General features: G+C 41.9%; 1 protein-coding gene across 4 annotated transcripts in view; it reads right to left on the bottom strand.

The window, feature by feature from the left end:
* Positions 1 to 21,120, bottom strand: part of Crebbp (CREB binding lysine acetyltransferase) — a 143,002-nt gene that overhangs the window by 70,326 nt on the left and 51,556 nt on the right. For all 4 annotated transcript variants that reach the window (XM_016003228.3, XM_016003229.3, XM_006984701.4 and 1 more), the window contains exon 3: positions 5,660 to 5,836. In XM_016003228.3, the coding sequence (XP_015858714.1) occupies positions 5,660 to 5,836 (177 nt within the window). The remainder of the gene's footprint in view (positions 1 to 5,659; positions 5,837 to 21,120) is intronic.

The following is a 21,120-nucleotide window of genomic DNA, read 5'->3' as shown; positions in this document are numbered from 1 at the left end:
ATTTAAAAAATCTAAGCAGCATACACGATGAATCCCCTACATTACATCCTTAAGAATGCTGAAGTCTCTATAGTGTTATTTTTAATTTTTCTTATTTAAAAAACCCACGTATAGAAACTTCCTTTCAGAAAATAACCCTGTAGGGACCTGTTGGGCCATGGATATGCAGCTTCTCTATTTCTTAAAAATTTTCTACCTAAGACAAGTCCCACCTCAAAGACTGTTCTATGAAAATGGCTGCAAGCCCAATCCAAAGCTTGGGGGGGGTGGGGTGGAGGTGGAATGTCACCAGGAATCAGGTGCTTTTCTTGAAAATGAAGGCAACACCCTATTCTTGTGCATACCTCTCTCCTCAGAAGGCCCCCAAATACCTCAAAACCAAAATGTAGATTGAAAAGTAAATTTCCCTTCCTTTATCAATAAATTATAATAATTTAAAAAAACTTTAGACCCACATAAAATGTCCTAGATTATAAACATGCTTAATAATCACTTCAGTCATATTAGTTTATGATCATGTATAACAGTATACATACTTTCTGTAATTAAATTTGACTAATACACATCCTGACTTCAGAAGTATATTTCTGCAGAGAAATACATAAAAAAGTGCTTCTGAGAATCCAAAGGGTAAGACATTACTAACAAACCTCAAAAATCTATAGAAAGAGATTATAAATAAAAAAGACCAGAGGCAGGGGCTGGAGGGGTGGCTCAGCAGTTAAGAACACTGACTGCTCTTCCAGAGGACCCAGGTTCAATTACCAGCACCCACATGGCAGCTCACAACTGTCTGCAACTCCAGTTCCAGGGATCCAACACCCTTCCACAGGCAAAACAAACATCAATGCACATAAAAATAATTTTTAAAAAAGAACAGAGGCAGAGCTACAGTGAGATATACCTGAAAATTTAAGAGCATGTTTATTTCCTCTTAGATATATCCTCAATAGTAGACTTTACTACATTTCTACCTGGGTCTCTAATCTCTTAACACTTTGGAGCTCCTAGCACCAAAACACTGGGGGATGGGGGTGTGGTCACGGAGAGGTGATCCCAAGGTCTCCAAACATTCAGGTCCCACGTTTCCATCAGCAGAGGATGAACCTTCTCAGGCTGGCTTTCATGTTCTGATGATGCTCTTTGGCCCTTCTCTTAAACTTAGTTGACACCAAATCCGTAGTCCACAGGTCCCCTCTCCACTAGTAGTGAATTACTCCCCTTTGCCAGCTCTCTTCCCTTCTTGTCCCGAGCCTGAGATCTATATGATGCTCTTCCCGGGCCACATCATAAAGTTGTCACTACACTGTGTCATGCGAGCTGTTGACTCCAAGTTGGTCAGCAGCTGCCCTATTTGTTCACATACCACCCCTGCCTGCCATCCAGTCACTTGCACCTGTACCTTTGTCCCCTCCTCAAGCCTGTTCCTCTTCCAGCTCTGTAGAGGATTCTCCACCATGACACCTTCTCAGGAGATAATTTACCTAAGTGACAACCCTGTCTTGTCTTCCTAACCCACTGTGACCAAACATATCCAGGCCACTAGCTCCTTTAGCCTCCATAAAGTAGCAGAAAAAAAGCCTTGAATGACTTAAAAAACTGCAGCTCATTTCCCTGCAAACTGGCAGCCCTTCTTCCATTCAAGATCTCCACCCTCATCCCAGCTTTTTAAATATATTTTATGTGTTTGGGTATTTTGCCTGCAAGTATGTCTATGCACCACTGCCATGCCTTGCACCCATGGAGGACAGAAGAGGGCATCAGATCCCCTGGAACTGGTGTTACTGATGGTTGTGAGGTGCTGGGAATTAAAACCTGGTACTGAGGAAGAGAAGCCAATGCTCTTAGCTGCTGAGCCATGTCTCCGCCCTACCCCCAAGCTGATTCTTGCTTGACCCCCAGCTTTGTTCATACACTACTTGACCTTCCTAAGAGTCACTGTTCAAAAGCAATGGCTTCCCACCATTCCTACAAAAGCCAGTATCTTACTATCACCCTAGGGCGGGGGGGGGGGGGGGGAGGTGATAGAAAAAAATCTGGGAGGGGCTGGAGAGATGGCTTGGTGGTTAAGAGCACTGGTTGTTCTTCTAGAGGACCCAGGTTCAATTCCCAGCACCCACATGGCAGCTCACAACTGTCTGTAACTCCAGTTCCAAGGGACCTGACACCTTCATACCAATGCATATAAAGTTAAATAAATTATTATGATCTCTGTGAGTTCGAGGCCAGCCTGGTCTACAGATCGAGATCCAGGACAGACACCAAAACTACACAGAGGAACCCTGTCTCAAAAAAACCAAACCAAACCAAACAAAACAAAAAAACCTGGGGGTGGAATGACCCTTTTGCAGGGGGTTGCCTAAGGCCATTGGAAAACACAGATTTTACATTATGGTTCACAACAATAGCAAAATTACAGTCAGGAAGTGGCAACAAAAATAATTTTATGGTTGGGGGTTACCACAGCATGAGGAACTGTATTAAAGGGTCAAGCATTAGGAAGGTTGAGAACCACTGACCTAGGGTCTCTGTGACATCACCTTCAAATCTCCTTTCCTTGGTGAGACCGTCTCCGACGGTTCCACCTAAGAAGGTCTTTGCATCCATCTTAATTACTTCATGGTACACAGACTGATGGGGTTTTCTAATTGTTTTCCACTGAAGAGCAAGCTTGCCTTCCTTCACAAGTCCCCTGTAGGGCTCCTCCTAAACCTGGGCCCACAGTTAGGGCACAGCAAACAGAACAAAAGAACCAAACAAATGACTGCATATCTTTCTATTCTCTACACCAGGCAGAAATGCTGAAGCCTTGTGGGAAGAGAGAAGAGTCCCTTGCCCATAGCTATGAAGCTTCAGTTGCCCCATGAAGAACTTCATTTGTTTGGCATCAGTGTCCCCTAACCTGAACTGTTTGAAAGCAAAGTCCATCAGCTCCTAAAAATTACCTCTTGTGCTGGTTAGTTTTTGTCAGCTTGACACAGCTCAGGGCATTTTGAAAAAAGGGAACTTCAGTTGAGAAAATGCCTCTATAAGAGAGGCCTATAGGCCAGGCTGTGGAGCATTTTCTTAATTAATGATTGATGTGGGAGGGTCCAGCCCAATGTGGATGATGCCACCCTTGGGCAGGTGGACCTGAGTCCTATTTTTAAAAGGCACACTGAGCAAGCAGCAACATTCGTCCATGGGCTTTGCTTCCATTGCTGACTCCAGGTTTTTGCCTTGAGTCTTGGCTTCTCTCAATAAAGGACAGTGATGTGGAAGTGTGGACCAAATAAAACCTTTACTCCTCAAGCTGCTTTTGGTCCTTTATTACAGAAATAGAAAAACAAAATAAATCAACTCTTTAAAAGTATAATCCTCCCACCCCCAGGTCCTCCAAAAAGGGAAGGTCATTAGTTCAAGGCATCATATTTTCCTTTTTTAATGTAGCATATCTCATTTTTCATATCAATGTTTCCTTGCCCTGTGAAAATCTGTGCAATTTAAGACATCAGATACAATGGAGAAAATTCAAGAAAGATCACAGAAACACAGTCAAGGAACTGCAAACAAACTGTGTAAGCATAAGCTAAGGAGGCCATTCCCAGGAACTCAGGGCTGCTAAAACATCTGGATATAATTAAAAACTCCACAAAAAGGAAACTATATGGCCATGAACAAGCCAGACTCCCTCAGAACCTCAATTTCCTCACCATCAAATGGGACCTGTTAATGATGCCCCTCAAGAAGCCATCGCAGGCATAAAGTACACACTGAAAAAGATGCCATGTAGCCTGTGCCTTGAACCTTTACTAGTCCCACCTCCAATGCTCTACTGAAGGCTGTTCCCAGATGCTCATGGGCACATGGCCTGACATGGCACGGCCCACCCTGTGCCACCAGAATAAAGAGTACAGACAAAGGACTCAGTTTACTTCCCAAAGGCATCTATTAAAGTTCCCATGTGCCTTTATAAGAAAGGTGCCCTGAGTGAGCACTACGGCTTTTGTAGACAAAAATGCTTCCTTAGTTTACTGTGATTTTGAGGGGGCCAAGGGAAACAGTGTTGACTAAATTCTTCCAAGACTCCAGAAAAGAAACAATATACTGCTACTGCTCCTCCTGACCATTCTTCAAAGCAGGGGTTCCCAACAGGGACAGCTATATCCTAACGAACATATTTTTGTCAGTGCCTGGAGATACTAGTTGAAACAACCAGGACAGAGGGAGGGTCATGGGTAGTGGCTAGGGTTACTGTCAAACATTACCAAGGTTCCAGGCGGCCCTGTAATAGAACAATGGTCACTGCAGAGGCTGAAAGGAGTCCTGAAGGGAAAAGGCAAGGCCCTCTGCCTAGTCCCTCTGTGAAACCCTTGGCCACTACACCTAGCAAGTTTAGATCTCTAAAGTAGCAGCCAAGGCTGGCAGAGGGACCTGGAGTACAGGGATTCTGTCACTCTGGAGAGGGGAGGACAAGAAACGAGAGAAAAATTGAAAGAGGAAAGCAAAGAAGACATTAGGTAAGGGATTCCCTGTGTATAAAACGTAGAGCACCATGAAAAAAGAAAATGTTCTCTATGAAGTCTAAATGTGTGCCTGGTTACCAAGCAGGTACAGGCATGACAGCTGGCCTTGGAGTTCATGGCACTGTCTCCTCAGGAGGACTAAGAACAAAACGTGAGAGAGGCCAGGCAGTGCACTGCTACCGTAACCCTGGACAACCCTGGCAACCAAAGCTACTCAAAAGAAGGAAGAGAGGGGATTATCAAAAGAACAAAGAACAGAAGCCGGGCGGTGGTGGCACACACCTTTAATCCCAGCACTCGGGAGGCAGAGCCAGGCGGAACTCTGTGAGTTTTAGGCCAGTCTGGGCTACCAAGTGAGTTCCAGGAAAGGCACAACGCTACACAGAGAAATCCTGTCTCAAAAAAAACAAAAAACAAAGAACAGAAAATCATGGGTGGTTTTGAAAACAGCAGGTTTTACTGCTTAAAAAAAAAAAGAAAGAAAGACAAGTGTTAACAGTAATAGCCTCTTCCCAGGATGCCTCACTGTTCCCATTTTCTGACTGTACACTAAAAGGAGAAAAGGCCTCAACACTTGCTTTCCAAGAGCTCAGAGCATTGCATGCTGTAAATGCTGTCATTCTCTTAGTTCTGACATACACTAAGGTTAGAGAAGATCTTACAAGGGGAAAAAAGATAAACAACACTCTGGAATTCTTTGTACTAATAGTTCAAAATTAGTTTTTCCAAGGCCAAAAGACAACTTTTTAGAAAGCATGGTCAGTTTTTGGCTAAGACTTGTCAATCACTACTGTAGAAGTATATGGAAGTATGGAAGGCTCACTGTTACCAACAAACACAAGGAAGAGAAGTGGCTGCCCAGCCACCACCTGCATCCTATGTATCTTGGTGATACTCAGAATTTGGCAAAAGTAAATTCACATACATGATCTCATCAACAAAAAGAATCTGGGGAACAGCTAAATCAATCTTCCCTATCCATCTTGTTGCTAGCTCAACACAGAAAATGTAAAGCTCATTGTGCTCTTCAGTCATGTGAGTTATGTTCCTATCACTAATGGCATCAGTTACAGTTCTTCACCGTAAGCACCATAAAATCCATATGCCAAAGCACCCACCAAGACCCGAAGCACAGAAAACCAAGGGCAACTTACCATATTTGGCACATTGGTGACTGAAGTATTCTTGATATCTGTAGGAAAAGCAGGCAAACTATTGACCATGCTCTGTTTGCTGGATAACTGGGGGTTCACTCCAGTGGCTCCCATCTGCTGCCCTCCAGTTTGACTAAAGGGTTGTCCAAATGGACTTGTGTTACCAGTCATTCCCATCTGAAACAAAAACAGGAACAATCATCTGTAATGACACAATCATCCATGAAAAAAAAAAAAAAAAAACTTTAGAAATGCTTGTCTGACCCACTGGATGCCAAGGTGTAAATCTCCTACGACCCCTCCCTCTAGTTATAAATAAAAACCACATTATCAGAGTTCATTGTTAAAACTGTGAAAAGACGAGTTTCATTCAAAAAGTTAATGCTACAAACAGAAAGCGAACAGAGTGGCCTTAAACGACTAGATCGTCCCTGTTCTAACCACCACCCCAGAAGAGGCAGCACTTTTCTCTCCTCCCCACTGGCCAAAGCCCTGTCGAGCACCAGCAAGTCTTACACAGCAAAGGCCTTGAGTTGATGACTATGGGGCTTGCTTCTTCAGCTCATCTTTACTCCCTAAGTGCTTTGTTTCTCTCAGGTTCCTCATCAGATTTTAACTAAGTTTCAACTAGTTTAAAATGAAGAGTAGGAACACTAGCAATGAAAGGATAAAATATATGGGCTCTGCATAAAAATGATGCAGCAAGGCAGGTGGGGGGGTGAGAACTAAAGCACATTAACTGCCAACTGCACAACAGTAGAGACTGTATCACCCTTTATTATACATGCTCAATATTTACCCTAATAAGAGTTTTTTCTTTTAAACTATGGTGAAATAAAACCAATTAGCCGGTAGATTAAGGCAAGGTGAAAAAGGAGGGGCTCCCAGCTCTGCCTCCAGAGGCCAGCCACACACAGTGCTGGGCCAGTTTCCTCAGGTCTAATTAGCTCCAAACTCTTTGAGTATATGTGGGAGTCTCCAAAATAGTGCCCAAGTAAGTAGTGCCCAGTCCCCTTGAGGAGGAATAAAAAAACAGGGTGTTCAAGTTGCCTGCCTCTTTTTCACAGGGCTAAAACATTTTCCCTGCCATCTACTGCTTGCTCTGCATGTCTGGCATCACAGTCTGTTTGGACTGGGAGAAACAATCTCGATCAGGGAAGACCTCCAAGGGCCAAAGTTTCATTCAAGAAATTACAAGCCGGGCGTTGGTGGCGCACGCCTTTAATCCCAGCACTCGGGAGGCAGAGCCAGGCGGATCTCTGTGAGTTCGAGGCCAGCCTGGGCTACCAAGTGAGCTCCAGGAAAGGCGCAAAGCTACACAGAGAAACCCTGTCTCGAAAAACCAAAAAAAAAAAAAAAAAAAAAAAAAAAAAGAAATTACAACTAGGCTGGGGTGCTGTAGAATAATCCTGTACACTGTGAAAATGTGTTGCTCTCATTGTTAGTAAAAAGCTGATTGGCCGGTAGCCAGGTGGAAAGTATGGGCAGGACAACCAGACTAAGAGGATGCTGGGGAGGAGGAAGAGCAGAGTCACAGGAGTCTAGGAGGTCTCAAGCAGATGCAGGAAGAAACAAGGTGAATGTGCTGTACTGAGAAAAGGTATCAAGCCACGTGGCAAAGCATAGATAGGAAATATGTAATGATTACATTTTAAATTAACCCATATAACTAAGGGTTAGCTAGTAACAAGCTGAACTATTGGCTGAGCATTTACAATTAATATTAAGCCTCTGTGTTAGTTACTTGGGAAGCAGCTGTCAAAATACAAAAAAACTCCACCTACACTGGAGATATAGCTCAGTGGAAGACAGTTTCACTAAATGTTCTATACCACAGGTTTCATTCTCAGCAACAAGCACTGATTAAATTCTACCTAAGAAATCACTATCAGTCTCAACTGGTAACTGTCATGTAGGTAAGCTCACTCTGTATAATGTATATTCCTTCTGTGGACATCAATCTTTTTGCTTCCAAGGGCACTAGATTATTTCTTTTAACTCTGAAAGTCTAGATTGCCAACAAATCCACATGCAACACAACTAACTCCCAATGATGTCAATAATGCCTATATGTCAAAGGGGCAGAGGGGGAGCTTGCTATATGCACCTGAGCTTTCTCATCTTTCTGAAAATGAACCCATTCTAGTTGCAACCTTTATACTAGGTATTTAATATGAGTAACCTGAAACACAAATCCTTTACCAAACCCAGCAATGAGGCTCAACCCTGAGTTCAGGAGACTTAAGTCAAGGCAGTAGCTAAGTGAGTACAAAGGGCATTCCTGATCCCAAGAAGATTCCTCCAACTGTCATATGAAACTCAGAAAAACAAACAGAATTATCTGTTCTCAGAAAGAAACACACTAGGTTAATTCAAGTAGCAACTACTACTCTGAATTTATTTTATTACATAATTCAGGCCATTATAGGCTTGGTGGAAAAGTGCTTTACCAGCTGACCATCTCACTGACTCTGAAATACTGTTCTTAAGGACCTAGAATTTGAAAAACAGCAACAAAAACTCACAGAAGTAAAACTTCCAATTTCTAAATTTCTCTATTTTGAACCAAACATTTCTGAGCACATCCTTTCATTCACCCACAATCAATCCACCCTCGCTGTCACCAGTATTTGCCCGTGTCTGCTATGAGCCAAGCCCAGTTGAGAATGTATAGAGTTTTCCTACTCTCCAAGGAACTTCACTCCTTATATACTTGAACTTGACAAACATTTAAAAAAAAAAAAAATCAACATTGGCTGGAAGCTCCCAGCTTAATTAGAATACAGCAGCAAGAATAATTAGCACCAAGAACCAAAGTAGGTAGCATGCAGGGTATGGGAAAGGGCCAGTGCCAGCATATGCCCCTAAACTGAAGAAAAAGACCACAAGTACCAGGACAATAAACTTACCCAAGGGCTCTCTAAGATTCTGGAAGTATGCCTGACCTATTCTTAAAAAAATCTGTTTCTGAAACTACAAACATTCCTGACATTATTCCAAGAACCACCTTGCCACAGTGAAAATGAAGTGTGTATCTGGTCAGATAGGTTAGTTTGCCTGATTAGACTCTGGCACTTTCTAACGGGATGATTTTAAGGGGTAATACTGTGTTTTGAAACATTCTCATAGGTTTCTTTAGAAAATTTCTTCCTCCCTCTCTACTCCAATTACCCCATCCCCTTTCTTTAATTTTAAATTACTAAAATATAGTTTTGCTGGGCAGTGGCGGCACATACCTTTAATCCCAGCACTCGGGAGGCAGAACCATGTGGATGGATCTCTGTGAGTTTGAGGCTAGCCTGGTCTACAGAGTAAATTTCAGGACAGCCAGAGCTACACAGAGAAACCCTGTCTCAAACAACAACAACAACAACAACAACAAGATATTGTTTTGCTGTGTTTGTTGCCTAGGCTAGCTTTGAATTCATGATCCTCCCATCTCGGTCTTGTGTATATTAACATACTCAGCTTTCTTTAGGAAATTTCTTGGCATCTTTTCTCCTAGGCAAGCTGACCATTTCAGTATGGCTTTAATTCCCAAAGGGAATCATGGGCAAAGTCTAAGGCCATAGACAGCATATTGCAGACATCCAGCTCAAAGGAACTTACTACACATTTTAAAAGTTAGGGGCAAAAGCCCCATCCTGAACCTATAACAAAAAGAAATGCAGACTAACTAAGGAGGCCCAAACTTGAGTATATGGCACCATGCCCATTTCCAGCACCAGCCCATTCGCAGTCAGATCAGAGCTAGTAGTTAAGTTTTAAGGCCAAAGAAGTAGACCTAAGTCTCCAAGGGGCCACCAAGTTCATCTCAAGTGGCTTGTCTCATCTTAAAAGGAGTGACATAATAGGTAGAAATCAATGGCCTCAGCTACAGATGTAGGGAAAAACCATTCACTTTTAGAGTTATCTATCTAGATTTCTGGATTCCCAATTCTGTATCTATTCTTCACTGATCAAATCAAATTATCTATGGCCCCCAAGGCTAGGCTAATACACTGCTTAGCACCAGTGCACACAATCAAACAATAAAACTGAAATGTCTAAATCCAATCAGTAATCAAACCTACTTAGTCCTTTTAATTTCCTAAGTTACTTGTTAATAACCTAATAAACTTAGCTTTATTCTCAAATGAAGTTTATCAGATTTAGTTTAAATCTGCTACTGAAACTCTTGAGTACAACCCAAAGCAAAAAAGGAACTGTCAGTTATGGTGAAATTTTTTGGAACAAAATAAACCATAGAATGTTGATATTCTCCTCAATTACCAGTAGCCCACACAGTAAAATGTATTTTTACTCTGTCTTTCCAAACAGAAGCTCCTAGTACTTAATTCAAGTCAATCTCAGAAAACAGAAAAGTTAAGTACAGTAGGAGTAAAAAACAAAACAACAAAAACTCTCCTAAAATGGAATCTATTAAATAATGCTTCACAGCTCTATGCACTTGCCATGAAAAAGCACTGTGATCATGTATGCCAGTTGCTCATTCAAGAATCTGCTTATCTGGTAATGTCTTTCTTTACTAGGAGAATAAAAAACATGTAAACTGCAGCTCCCATGAGTGAAAAATGTGCACAACAGATAAGGTAAGAAACCCAAGTGCTAGATCTGAGCCTGCACAGCCAAGGTAGAAGATCCCATGAGGGAAGGGCCATGAAGAAACCCATGCAAGCTTTCCCATGCAAGCTTTGTTCACTGACACAAGGGCACTTGTGGCAACCTGGCAATTATCCAGCAAATCAGCCAGAAGCTGCTCAGGTCCTGGGCTGCACAACCATAATCAACTGACAGACTTCAACACAATGGAAAAAAGGATGGGCTATCCTTCTTCTACACTGACAGATACATCATAGACAGATGATGGAAGGCACAGAGCACTGCTCAACTCCACAGAGTTATCTGCCACAACAGTACTTATGCCAACTCATGCTGAGTCTGTCTGGAGCACAAAACCAGGAGATCTTGCTTCTCTCAAACACTTGTCTCACACTGAAGGTGCTTAGTGTTTGGGGAGGGAACTAAATAAATGATCACTCCAAGATATCACTACTTTAACAGGCCCCCCAGAACAAAAGCATCTGTCAGCCCAGGAGAAAGCAAGTCACTGAAGCTAGGGCACAACAGCACAGCATGATGGGGGGAGGGAGGAGACCGGGACTCAGAGAAGCAGCTGCCCTCTTTCTATCTTCTAAACTTTGGAGGTGGGGGTGGGGCTGGTCAAGTGCTGACCACACAAGCATTGAAGATCTCTCTGAGTTCAGATCCTCAGCACTGATGTAAAAGCTGGGCACAGTGACATGCGCCTGTAAGTCACACCCACACCAACACATACATAGCCATGCACACAAACAATAATAAACAGTATAAAATAATATACTTTTAAGGTTCTAAGTTACTAGATAGTCAACTGGCAGTTCACCTGGCCATGCTAAAAACGTTGATTTTTACAGTATGGCAGTTTTGTGTTTGATCACAACACAGACAGGAGAACAGTCTGGCCATAAAGCAAATTCTCTCTGCTATATTTCCTATGCCAACAAACCTTGGCTTTGGTGCAAGACCCCATTATGTCCTAACCTAGAGACACACCTCCCCGCAAAAACACCAAACAAACCTGGGCACCGGAATACTAACCCATTAGCCTCAGTGGGCACCTCTGGTTGCAAAAAGCCTCTTCAGTTTGCTTCAATGGGGAACAACTACTGTTTTCTACTTATAATGATACAACAGCTATTAAGTATTAATAAAACAAGCTCTGGGCTCCAAAAGAGCACAAAGATTCTCTCTCCACTGCACTAACCAAGAGAGCATCCTAACTGTTCACCTTCCTCGCCTAACTCATCAAGCAAGATCTGTATCAAAAAGATAATAAACATATGTCTTACCAATCCAAAAGGTAAGACACAGAAATTCAAAACCTAGAGGGTTTAAGGCACAATGGCCCGGATATTGAAAAGGCAGTGAGTCAAAGGCACTGGTGGGTCACTGAAAAGGGCAAGCTTTTACAGCAGTGGTATGCCACCGATCTACCTTCTTGCTTCTCTGTAGGATGAGAACCAGAGAAGCATTTTCTCCACATTGAGGCCACACCAGTGGTAGATCTTCTCCCAAAAGAACAGTCCACAATCCACTGGGCTGAAACAATGGGCAGAGACAACTTGAATCATCAGTAGGGACAGGACAGAGGAGTTTAGTTTAAAATATTAACACCTGGCACATGCGTGTGTGTGTGTGTGGGGGGGGGGGGGATACATTATTAGATTTTCAAAAGAGGTCCATTAGGATTCCTAAGCTCCTAAGAATGAATATTGTTTGCCCATGAGAAAATGAACTGAAGCTACTGCAATACTCAGAGAATAAGCAACTTGTCCCTGACCTCAAAGAACCCCATGCTTCATGTAAGACCTTTACTGTACAGCTAACCATTCACGAAGTCAATCATTCAACAACAAATGCATACAACAGGAACATTCAGGTGACCACAGTGGATTTTCATCTCCAGATGACTACTCAAATAGTCAAAGGATGGTCCAACTCCAATGAAATGCCAGATAGATATGACCAAAGCTACACATCTTAATGGAACAGGCTATATGACCAGCAGAAGGAAGGGGAAAACAAGCAGACATATGCTGCCATGCAGGAGCTCACAGGGACTCAGCAGGGCCATGGGGAATGCTTCTGGTGACAAGTGGTAAGTTTGATATGATTTCAGTAAGACCACAAGTTATTATTTCAAAAGACTTTAGTTTTCCTCATACTTTTATATAAATTTAAAACCACACAGCATAGCATGTGGAGGAAGGGAGACCAGAAAACATACAGAAAAACCAAGTATGACTTTCAGCAATAAGCTACCTATCACTTCATACACAAGCAAAGGGCTGCTTAGAAAGCTCAGGAACATCAGAGATCAGCTCAAGACCTCACTCTAAGTGCCGTATGTTCAATCCAGAGACACTGTCCTACACCATGAGGACTGTCATTTCTCCATTGCATAGAACTATGTCCTCTAAGTACACCAGACTAAAATGATTACCACTGGACAGACACTGGCTCTGTCCACAAAGACCTGGCAAACTATAGTCTGTGGGACAATGGCAATTTAATGCTTGAAAAATGTAAGGGCACAACAAATATGAGCACACTCCCACAAATAAGATGCCATTTACAGAGGCAGTAATTTCGTATAGCCAAGCCTGTGGGCTTTGGGGTATTAGCTTGATTTGAATGGTGGCTCTGCCACTTGCTATCTGTATGACCTTTCTTGGGCAATTTACTTAAGTCTCTCTATGCTTTGGTATACAATGGAAATGAAAATACCTCCTTCTAAATGCTGTGTGAAAATTTAAAAAAAAAAAAAATCACATTCATGAAGAATTCCAAATTGGAGCTGCCATACAGAAAGTACATGAATGTTGGCTACTTATACTCCCATGATTATCCTGAGGCTTTGGGGTCAAATTACACTAAATATGGCTTCTTTCCAATGTCTGCCTACAATAATAATGAAATAAAGGAGCGGAGTTTTGAGAATGTCAAGCGATTGGGAGCAGCTTCCATACAAGCTGGCAGCAAGAGGGCAGCTGGGATCACTGTATCTAATTGGGAGACATGTCCTGAGAACAACGAAAACACTAGGATGAGAGCACTCTTTGGGCTCACCACCTACACAAACACTATGAAGAGACAATTGCTTTCAAACTATTCCAGACAATCACAAATATTTTCAACTTAAAAACTTTGTTCATTCCAACTTAAAACATATTAAGAAGTAATTGGGCATGGTGGTCTATACCTATGGTCCCAGTACCTGGGAAGCTGAGGCAGGAGAATCAGACTAGGCTAAATAGAAAGACTGTCTCAGGAAAAATAATTAGAATATGCTAGCATAATGCACACTAGCTGAAATTTGAACAAGAACAAAACCACTCATGAATAAAGAAACCAAGGTGCCTCCTGCTCACATGTGGGCCACAAGGCAACTGCTCCACCTGGTGCATCTTTGGTCTGACCTGACAGGTCAGTTAGGCGGACACTTTCAACCTTTCTCTATGCAGTGGAATACAACCACACATCTACGTAAGTTTTATGAAAACAACATGGTTCAGCTGAGCGAGGTGGGGCACACCTTTAATCCCAGCACTCTGGAGGCAGAGGCAGATGGATCTCTAAGTTTGAGGTCAGCTTGGACTACACAGCAAGTTCCAAGACAGCTAAAGCTACACAGAGAAACCTTGTCTGGAAAAACCAAACCAAACCAAGAAACTACAACAAAAATATGATTCAATACATATGAAACAAAAAATTGTAAATAATTTAAGGACCAAAAAATATTCATTCTTTCTAATGGAAAGAAGAACCATTATTAAACTAGACTATGGCTACATCATTTGTAAAGTCAAAGCATTTGTCTCTTGGCAACCCACCACTACTGGAAAAAAGCCAAGAGGAGCAGTTTTCATGGAAAGGCACGGCTGTATTCAGTCGGCAGCTATCACCCACTTGCTCTTGGAATCATTCCAGCACCGCAACTTGATGAATGGAAAGTTAAGGGACATATACCATTAATGACAATGCTGTAGGCAGCAAGCACATTGACCAACTAGAGCTCACCTGGGAAGCAGAATTAGGTGAGCTGGCATGGGCAGGTTAACAGTCCCATCCTGGTAGCACTGAGGAAGATACAGACCCAGATCTCAACACTTACTGTCAATAGTAAATCCTAGTTGCAAAAGTATTTAGAACATTTCTCATGTTTTCCTTGGATATGACTTCTATTAAGGCACCATGACAGGGCAGTAAGAACTCTAGGCCTGGAACACTAGAATTTTTTTGAATGAAGCCAGTACTCCAATACCGGTGCTATGCCTCAGCAGGCCATGACCTTTGGAGACATCATCTCTTCAGGATGCGGTCTATATTTATTCCTAACCAAAACACTGGGCTGGAAGCGGTTGGCAATTTGTTTCTAATCCTGCTCCTAACTGACCACACGGCAGGGACAAACCTCTTGCCTCCAGCCTAATTTTTTCCATGCAAAAAACAGCAACATTCAGGTGATTACAGCAGAACTTTCACAATTACTTCAGATCTTAAGTCTTATGCCTTTTTTAGTTCCAATCAGCTTAAATTACATGGCAGCTTTACACTCCTGGGAAATGCAGGTATTCTCAGTGAAGAACAATTTGGGACCCCAAATCTGGCTGGCCCGGAATGGTCTTATATCAGCGATGCTTTCAATGTGGCCAACGGCCACTACAAAAGATCACACAGGGTACACCCTGCTATGTAAACAGCAGCACAGGAACCAAGAGTCCACAGCTTCCCTTTCTCTGTACTCTTGCCCACAGTACTTTACAGAAAGCATGGAGTACAAAGTCAAAAGAGGGCAATAAAATGTAAGTGAATTGTTTTGCCTAATTCCATCAAATCCTAATACTTTTTTAAGGCAGAAGAACAGCATCTTAAAGATTAAGCAGTCCTTTCTAGCCTATCCCACAGTAGCAATGAAGAAGAAGGGGAAGAGGAAATAAATGGGAGACATGAGGAAAAATAACATTTTCCTTTATCAACACAGATTTAATTCACACTGTAGCTAAGCTATATGACACAGCAGAATAGATCATCATTGGATGAACTATACATGTGCCCCAAACCCTCTACACAAAGGATATGCCATCCTTCACAATTCACAGTCCACTCACTGATAAAATGACAAACAGACATTCGAGGAAGGCTCAAAGGAGCAATGTAATGTAAGTATCAATAATGCAAGACCCAGAGCAATAGAAGGACAGGGTAGGACCCAGAAGAAAGCAAACGCAGGCAATGTACCTCTGCTACACCAGGGCACGAAACAAGAACAAGTTCTCTTTTAAAAAGGTATGTATTTTCAGATATATATATATATATATTTTCCATACATATATGTATGTTCTACACATGTGTATGCCATGGGTACCCATGAAGGCTAGAAGAATGTCAGATCCCCTGAAGCTCGAATTACAGGCAGTTGTAAGCTGACCAAAGTGGGTGCTGGGAACCAAACTCAGGTCTCCCGGAGGAGCAGCAAGCATTCTTTAACCACTAACCCAACTCTCCAATCCCAACAACAAGTTCTTGAAAGTGGCTGTTAGAGAACAGTATGTGGGACGAGCTCTAAGAGAAACATAGGGATACAAACAGGTTCTGTGCGGTTCCTCCTGACAAGCTTTATACATCAGTGACAACAGGAGGGCTGGAATAGGTAAAGGTAGACCCAGAACTCTAAATGCCATCACATGAAGTGCAAAGCACACTCAAAGGTGACTGTCATTTTAAAACATGTGCAACTCTACAGCATATCAACTACTGAACTGTGAAAAGCCCTATCAAAGAGATCATGGACAAATGACATTCTTAAATCAGGGGCTCCTGACTAGTGATGCCCGTTTGTCAGAGGACTCAGAGGAAGTTAAGACCTTTAGCATTTGACACACCGAGACCCAGAGAAGTGCAAAAGAGTGGGGAAGCAGAGCCAAGGGACTGGTCAAGTAGTGAGATGACTCGCATAGTATAAACAGCACATGGTTACTGCTGACAGAGACAACCGCCCTGTAAGATTAAAAAGAGAAAAACAGACCACAAAGTATATAATCCCCAAGACACATGCACACACACAGCAAGGGTTGGGGCAGGGTGCAACTGCAAAACATTTAATGATTAATCTGGAGGCTTTTCCTCCTTTCTTTAAACTGTATTTTATGGTGTGTGTGTGTGTGTGTGTGTGTGTGTGTGTGTGTGTGTGTGTGTGTGTTGTTGTTGTTGTGAAGGGGTGTGAGTAAGTGTATGTTAACATGTGGAGGTCAGAAAACAATTCTGTGAAGTCAGTTCTCTCTTCTACCTTCATGTGAGTTCCAGGGACCAAACTCAGGTCATCAGGTTTTTTTATGGCAAGTCTCTAATGAGCTGTTCTAACAGTCCCAGTTATTCCTCTTTTAAAATTCTGTAGTATTTAAAACATCTACATCAAGTATTATTTTATCATAAAGAGAAATTGTTTTTTAAAGTCATTCTCTACTCTAGCATTGTAACTGCCCAAAATGACAAAATGACCCACTGTCTGGCTGCACAACTATATTTAAAATATTAACTGACGCTGTCATCAAGCACTAAACACAACTAGGTAAACCAAACCAAATGGCCTTGAGATTATTATATGGCTATAAACTGTCACACACTGCTCTAATATATTATAGTGTGACTAGAAAAGTATCTGAATGGATGAGACTTGGCCTCCACTATCAGATCTTTCCCACCAGTCTTTGCAGAAAAGGTAGGAAAGAGGGAAAACAGAAACAACTGTAATCAGGACACCAACAGCTATGTGTTGCTCAAACAGTTTATGTTTACTGCTTCAGCAATCATGTGTTGGCTCCTGATACAACAAAGGTGCAATTGTCACTGCAATCTGAACTCTGGCTCAATCGTGGCAGCCAGAGATGCTGCTTCATTAGGAGTTATTTGGTACCTGAGCATTGGAGAGTTTACTAGAGACTGGACTGAGATTACCTGAATATACTTAATTCCTAAATTCAAAGAGCAAGGTGCCATTACAGTCACTAAACAACACGCACGCACGCACGCACGCACGCACGCACACACGCACGCGAGCCACCTTATATAAGGAGCAGACTCTTCCAGCAGTGAGACTTACATGGGAACTATTACATAGCACATCTCCTCCTCCTCCTGCTGCTGCTGCTGCTGCTGCTGCTGCTGCTGCTGCTGCTGCTTTCTTTTCTTTTCTTTTTTTTTTTCTGAGACAGGGTTTCTCCGTGTAGCCCTGGCTGTCCTCAAACTCAGAGATCCACTTGTCTCTGCCTCCTGGGTGCTGGGAATAAAGGTGTGCGCCACCACATCCCAGCTAGCCTACCTGCTTCTAAGCTCAGCTCTGTTGCTGGGATAGTGGAAGTTGAAAAGGCAGTGGTCATACACACATTTATCAACTAAGAACAAAGTTATCTGTTAGTTATCTTTCAGAAGGTACTATGGAGTGGTAAAAGTACTATGCAGGAGGGGCAAGTGTTGTCATGATCAGGGTAACTGACATAAGACCCAAAGAAATCAGATGAATGCTTTCATCTGATCAATTGGATTTCTAGATGGAGAGAGGATTCCCAGTCCAAGAAGTCAGGCTCAACAGACCAAACCAGAACTGGACCTTGAACATCCACTATACAACACCAGGAATGTTCAACATCATCAGCATGAAAGAGAACATGGCAAGAGCAAGACACTGGAAGGAGCCTGAATCTCTACCATTATTGCAGTTTCAAAGTTTATTTCTACTCCAGTAACTTAAACATCTATAGTATCACAAATATGTAGCCATCTATCCAGAGAAAGGTGTGGGGTTTTGTGTGTGTGTGTGTGTGTGTGTGTGTGTGTGTGTGTGTGTTTTCCTTGTTGTTTTTGAGACAGGGTCTTATTAGATAGTTCTGGCTGGTCTGGAACTCACTATGTGAATTAAATGATAGCCTCAAACTATGCGATCCTAGGATTCAAGGCACATGCCACACCTAGCTTATGAAAGATCTTTTATTATTTGTTTGTGTGGATGTGTGTGAGTGTGGGTCCATGCTCACCACATCACATATATAGAAGTCACAGGACAACTTTTGAGAAGAATTGGTTCTCTCCTTCCACCATGGGTTCTAGAGATCAAAGTCAAGTGTCAGGCCTCCACAGCAAACACCTTTATCTGCTGGGCCATCTGAGGCAAGCCTGGTCAATATATCAAGTTCCAAACTAGAAAAGGTTACATAGTAATCAGTCAATCAGCCTCCCTCCCCCTCCTCCCCTCCCCTCCCCCCTCTTTTTCTCACAAACAAACAAACAAAATAGAGAGGGGAAGAAAACAAGAACAAGCTGGCTATCAATGCTTATGAACTAAATACCATCTCAGAAAAACAGCATTCACAACAATGACAAATAGGATGAAACCTGCTCAAGTCTGCCCATCAAATTCTAAGGACTTGGTTAAAGAGTTAAGAGCTGCCCATCTCCTTTTGCTCCCTTCCCCTTCGCTTACAGAACCCTCTGGAGTGGTAGCAACAACAGTACAACAGTCAAAGAAAGGCCAGGTCATACAACCCAGAAAGCACAGCTGCCAAGAAGGCAGAGACCCTACAAGCAAATGTGCCAGTGCTTTATCTTTATCTCCCGCTCACCACTCACTCAAAACACACACACCACACACCACACACCACACACACACACACACACACACACACACACACACACACACACACACACTAACCTCTTCATCCATTCTTATCTCTGTACTCCATGCCTGTCCAAGAAGAACACCACCTGCTCATGGCTGAGAATATATACTTCCATTAGTCATGTGCACAGGACATGCTGACTTCTGGTTTCTGACTTCAATGGGACAGCACATAGGAAAATGCTCTGAAAAACCACAAGGCACTGTACAATCTTGAGGTGGCTTTAAGATCTCTTTCCAAAAATAGAATACAAAATATTTCTCTAAGCAACCAGGACTCTCTGAAATGAACACTTTCTAAGTTTAAAAAGACAGGTAAAAACTAAAGTCAGTAACTGCAAGACAATGTTTGAAATCTGTACCTCCCAGCATTACCTTTCTCTTTGTGGCAAGGATTTAAGATGGCCTGTGTTCAGCTCATTCTTTATTACTTGGTAGAGAAATACAACATGAGTACAGTTCAGTTTTGAGCACATGAAGTTTCCACTTAAGATAATAAAGCACTAACTGCAGTACTGACTACAGAGACTGTGCTATTTTCCAAAAGTCAAAGGTAAAGAGCTATATTTCTATCCTTAATAGGCAATATGCAGATATATATCCCTAGAAGTTTGACATCACTACTCGCTGATTAAATATTGGCACTTCCTAATAAGAAAATGTCACCAACATTAAATTCCTGGGTTTTGTTGTTGTTGTTGTTGTTGTTGTTGTTGTTGTTGTTGTTGTTTTAAACAAGACAAGGTTTCTCTGTATAATCCTGGCTGTCCTGGAACTCACTCTTTAGACCAAGCTGGACTTGAACTCACAGAGATCTGCCTGCCTCTGCCTCCTGAGTGCTGGGATTAAATGTGTCCTCCACCACTGCCCAACAAATTCCTGGTTCTTAACAGGGAATATCAGAGACTTTTAGATGCTTGTCTCAAAATATACAAGAGCTCAAAACTGTCTGCCTACGGCCAAAATTAAGGCAGAATACACATTTAAGATAAGTAACTCTGCTTGAGGATAAATCTAATTTTTAAGTATGTTTTTGTGTGAGAGATACAGGATTTTAATATGTAGTCCAGGTTGGCCTTGAAATTGCGGTCCTGTTACATCTATGCTGGTATAGCATACCTAAATTTTAAGAATGACTATGGCAAAATCTTTTGTTGAAATTCACCCATACCCCATTTGAACCTCAAAATTTTCACTTGAAAATGTGGTTGTAAACCCTCAGAAGCAGAAAGAATCAATAGAGAAAACTAATAGAAAAAAAACCAACAACTAATAATTCAAAAAGTCATGAACAGTTACAATAAATCAAGTCAATATGTATAGTTTTTAATGGTTACAAAGGTTTCTGTTGTTGTTGCTAGTTTTTTTTGTTTTTTTTTTTTGTTGTTGTTGTTGTTGTTGTTGTTCTGAGACAGGAGCTCACCATGTAACTCCGGCTGCTGAAACTTGCTATGTAGACCAGGCTAATTTTGACCCTGGGGATCCACCTGCCTTTGCCTCCTGAGTAGATATTAAAGATGTGTGCCACCAAACCCAGCCAATACCAAGTTTTTAAACAAGATGAAGCATGTACATTTTAATCTAAATTTAATGAAAAACTATGAAGAGACAAACCTGTGCAAATAAATTATATAGACATTCCACCTTAAAGGAAGGGGAACATAATCCCCACCCTTAGGTGTGTGACAGTACAGAGGGAGGAGAAGAAGAATGTTAGAGCAAAGAAACCTAACGATCAAATCTCTGCCAAGCATCAAGAGCAACATCATGCATGATATTGAGTCACGTTGATGGTATGTGCATCCTTGATGGGATGAGAGGAAAATAGCATGATTTTCCTACAAATTCTTATGACTCTATTCTTTTTTAAAAAAAATTAAAGATTTTATGTTTACCGGTGGTTTTGCTTACATGTATGTGTCTGTACCACATATACACCTAGTGCTTGTAGTTACAAATGGTTGGGACCATGAGGGAGCCGGGAACCAAACCCAGGTCCTTTGTAATAGCAACAAGTGCTTTCCACTGAGCCATCTCCCCAGACCTTATGATCTTATTCTTATGAGAAAAACATCAGAGAAATTCCAAAAGGGGAACATTCAGCAATATCCCTAATCAGTTTCAAAACTGTCAAGGTCATCAAAATACAAGAAACAATGAAGAAAAATGCCACCTCTGAGAAAAA

The sequence above is a fragment of the Peromyscus maniculatus genome, chromosome 8 (assembly GCF_049852395.1).
Source record: "Peromyscus maniculatus bairdii isolate BWxNUB_F1_BW_parent chromosome 8, HU_Pman_BW_mat_3.1, whole genome shotgun sequence".
NCBI lineage: Eukaryota > Metazoa > Chordata > Mammalia > Rodentia > Cricetidae > Peromyscus > Peromyscus maniculatus.
This window is presented reverse-complemented; position numbering and strand designations above follow the sequence as displayed.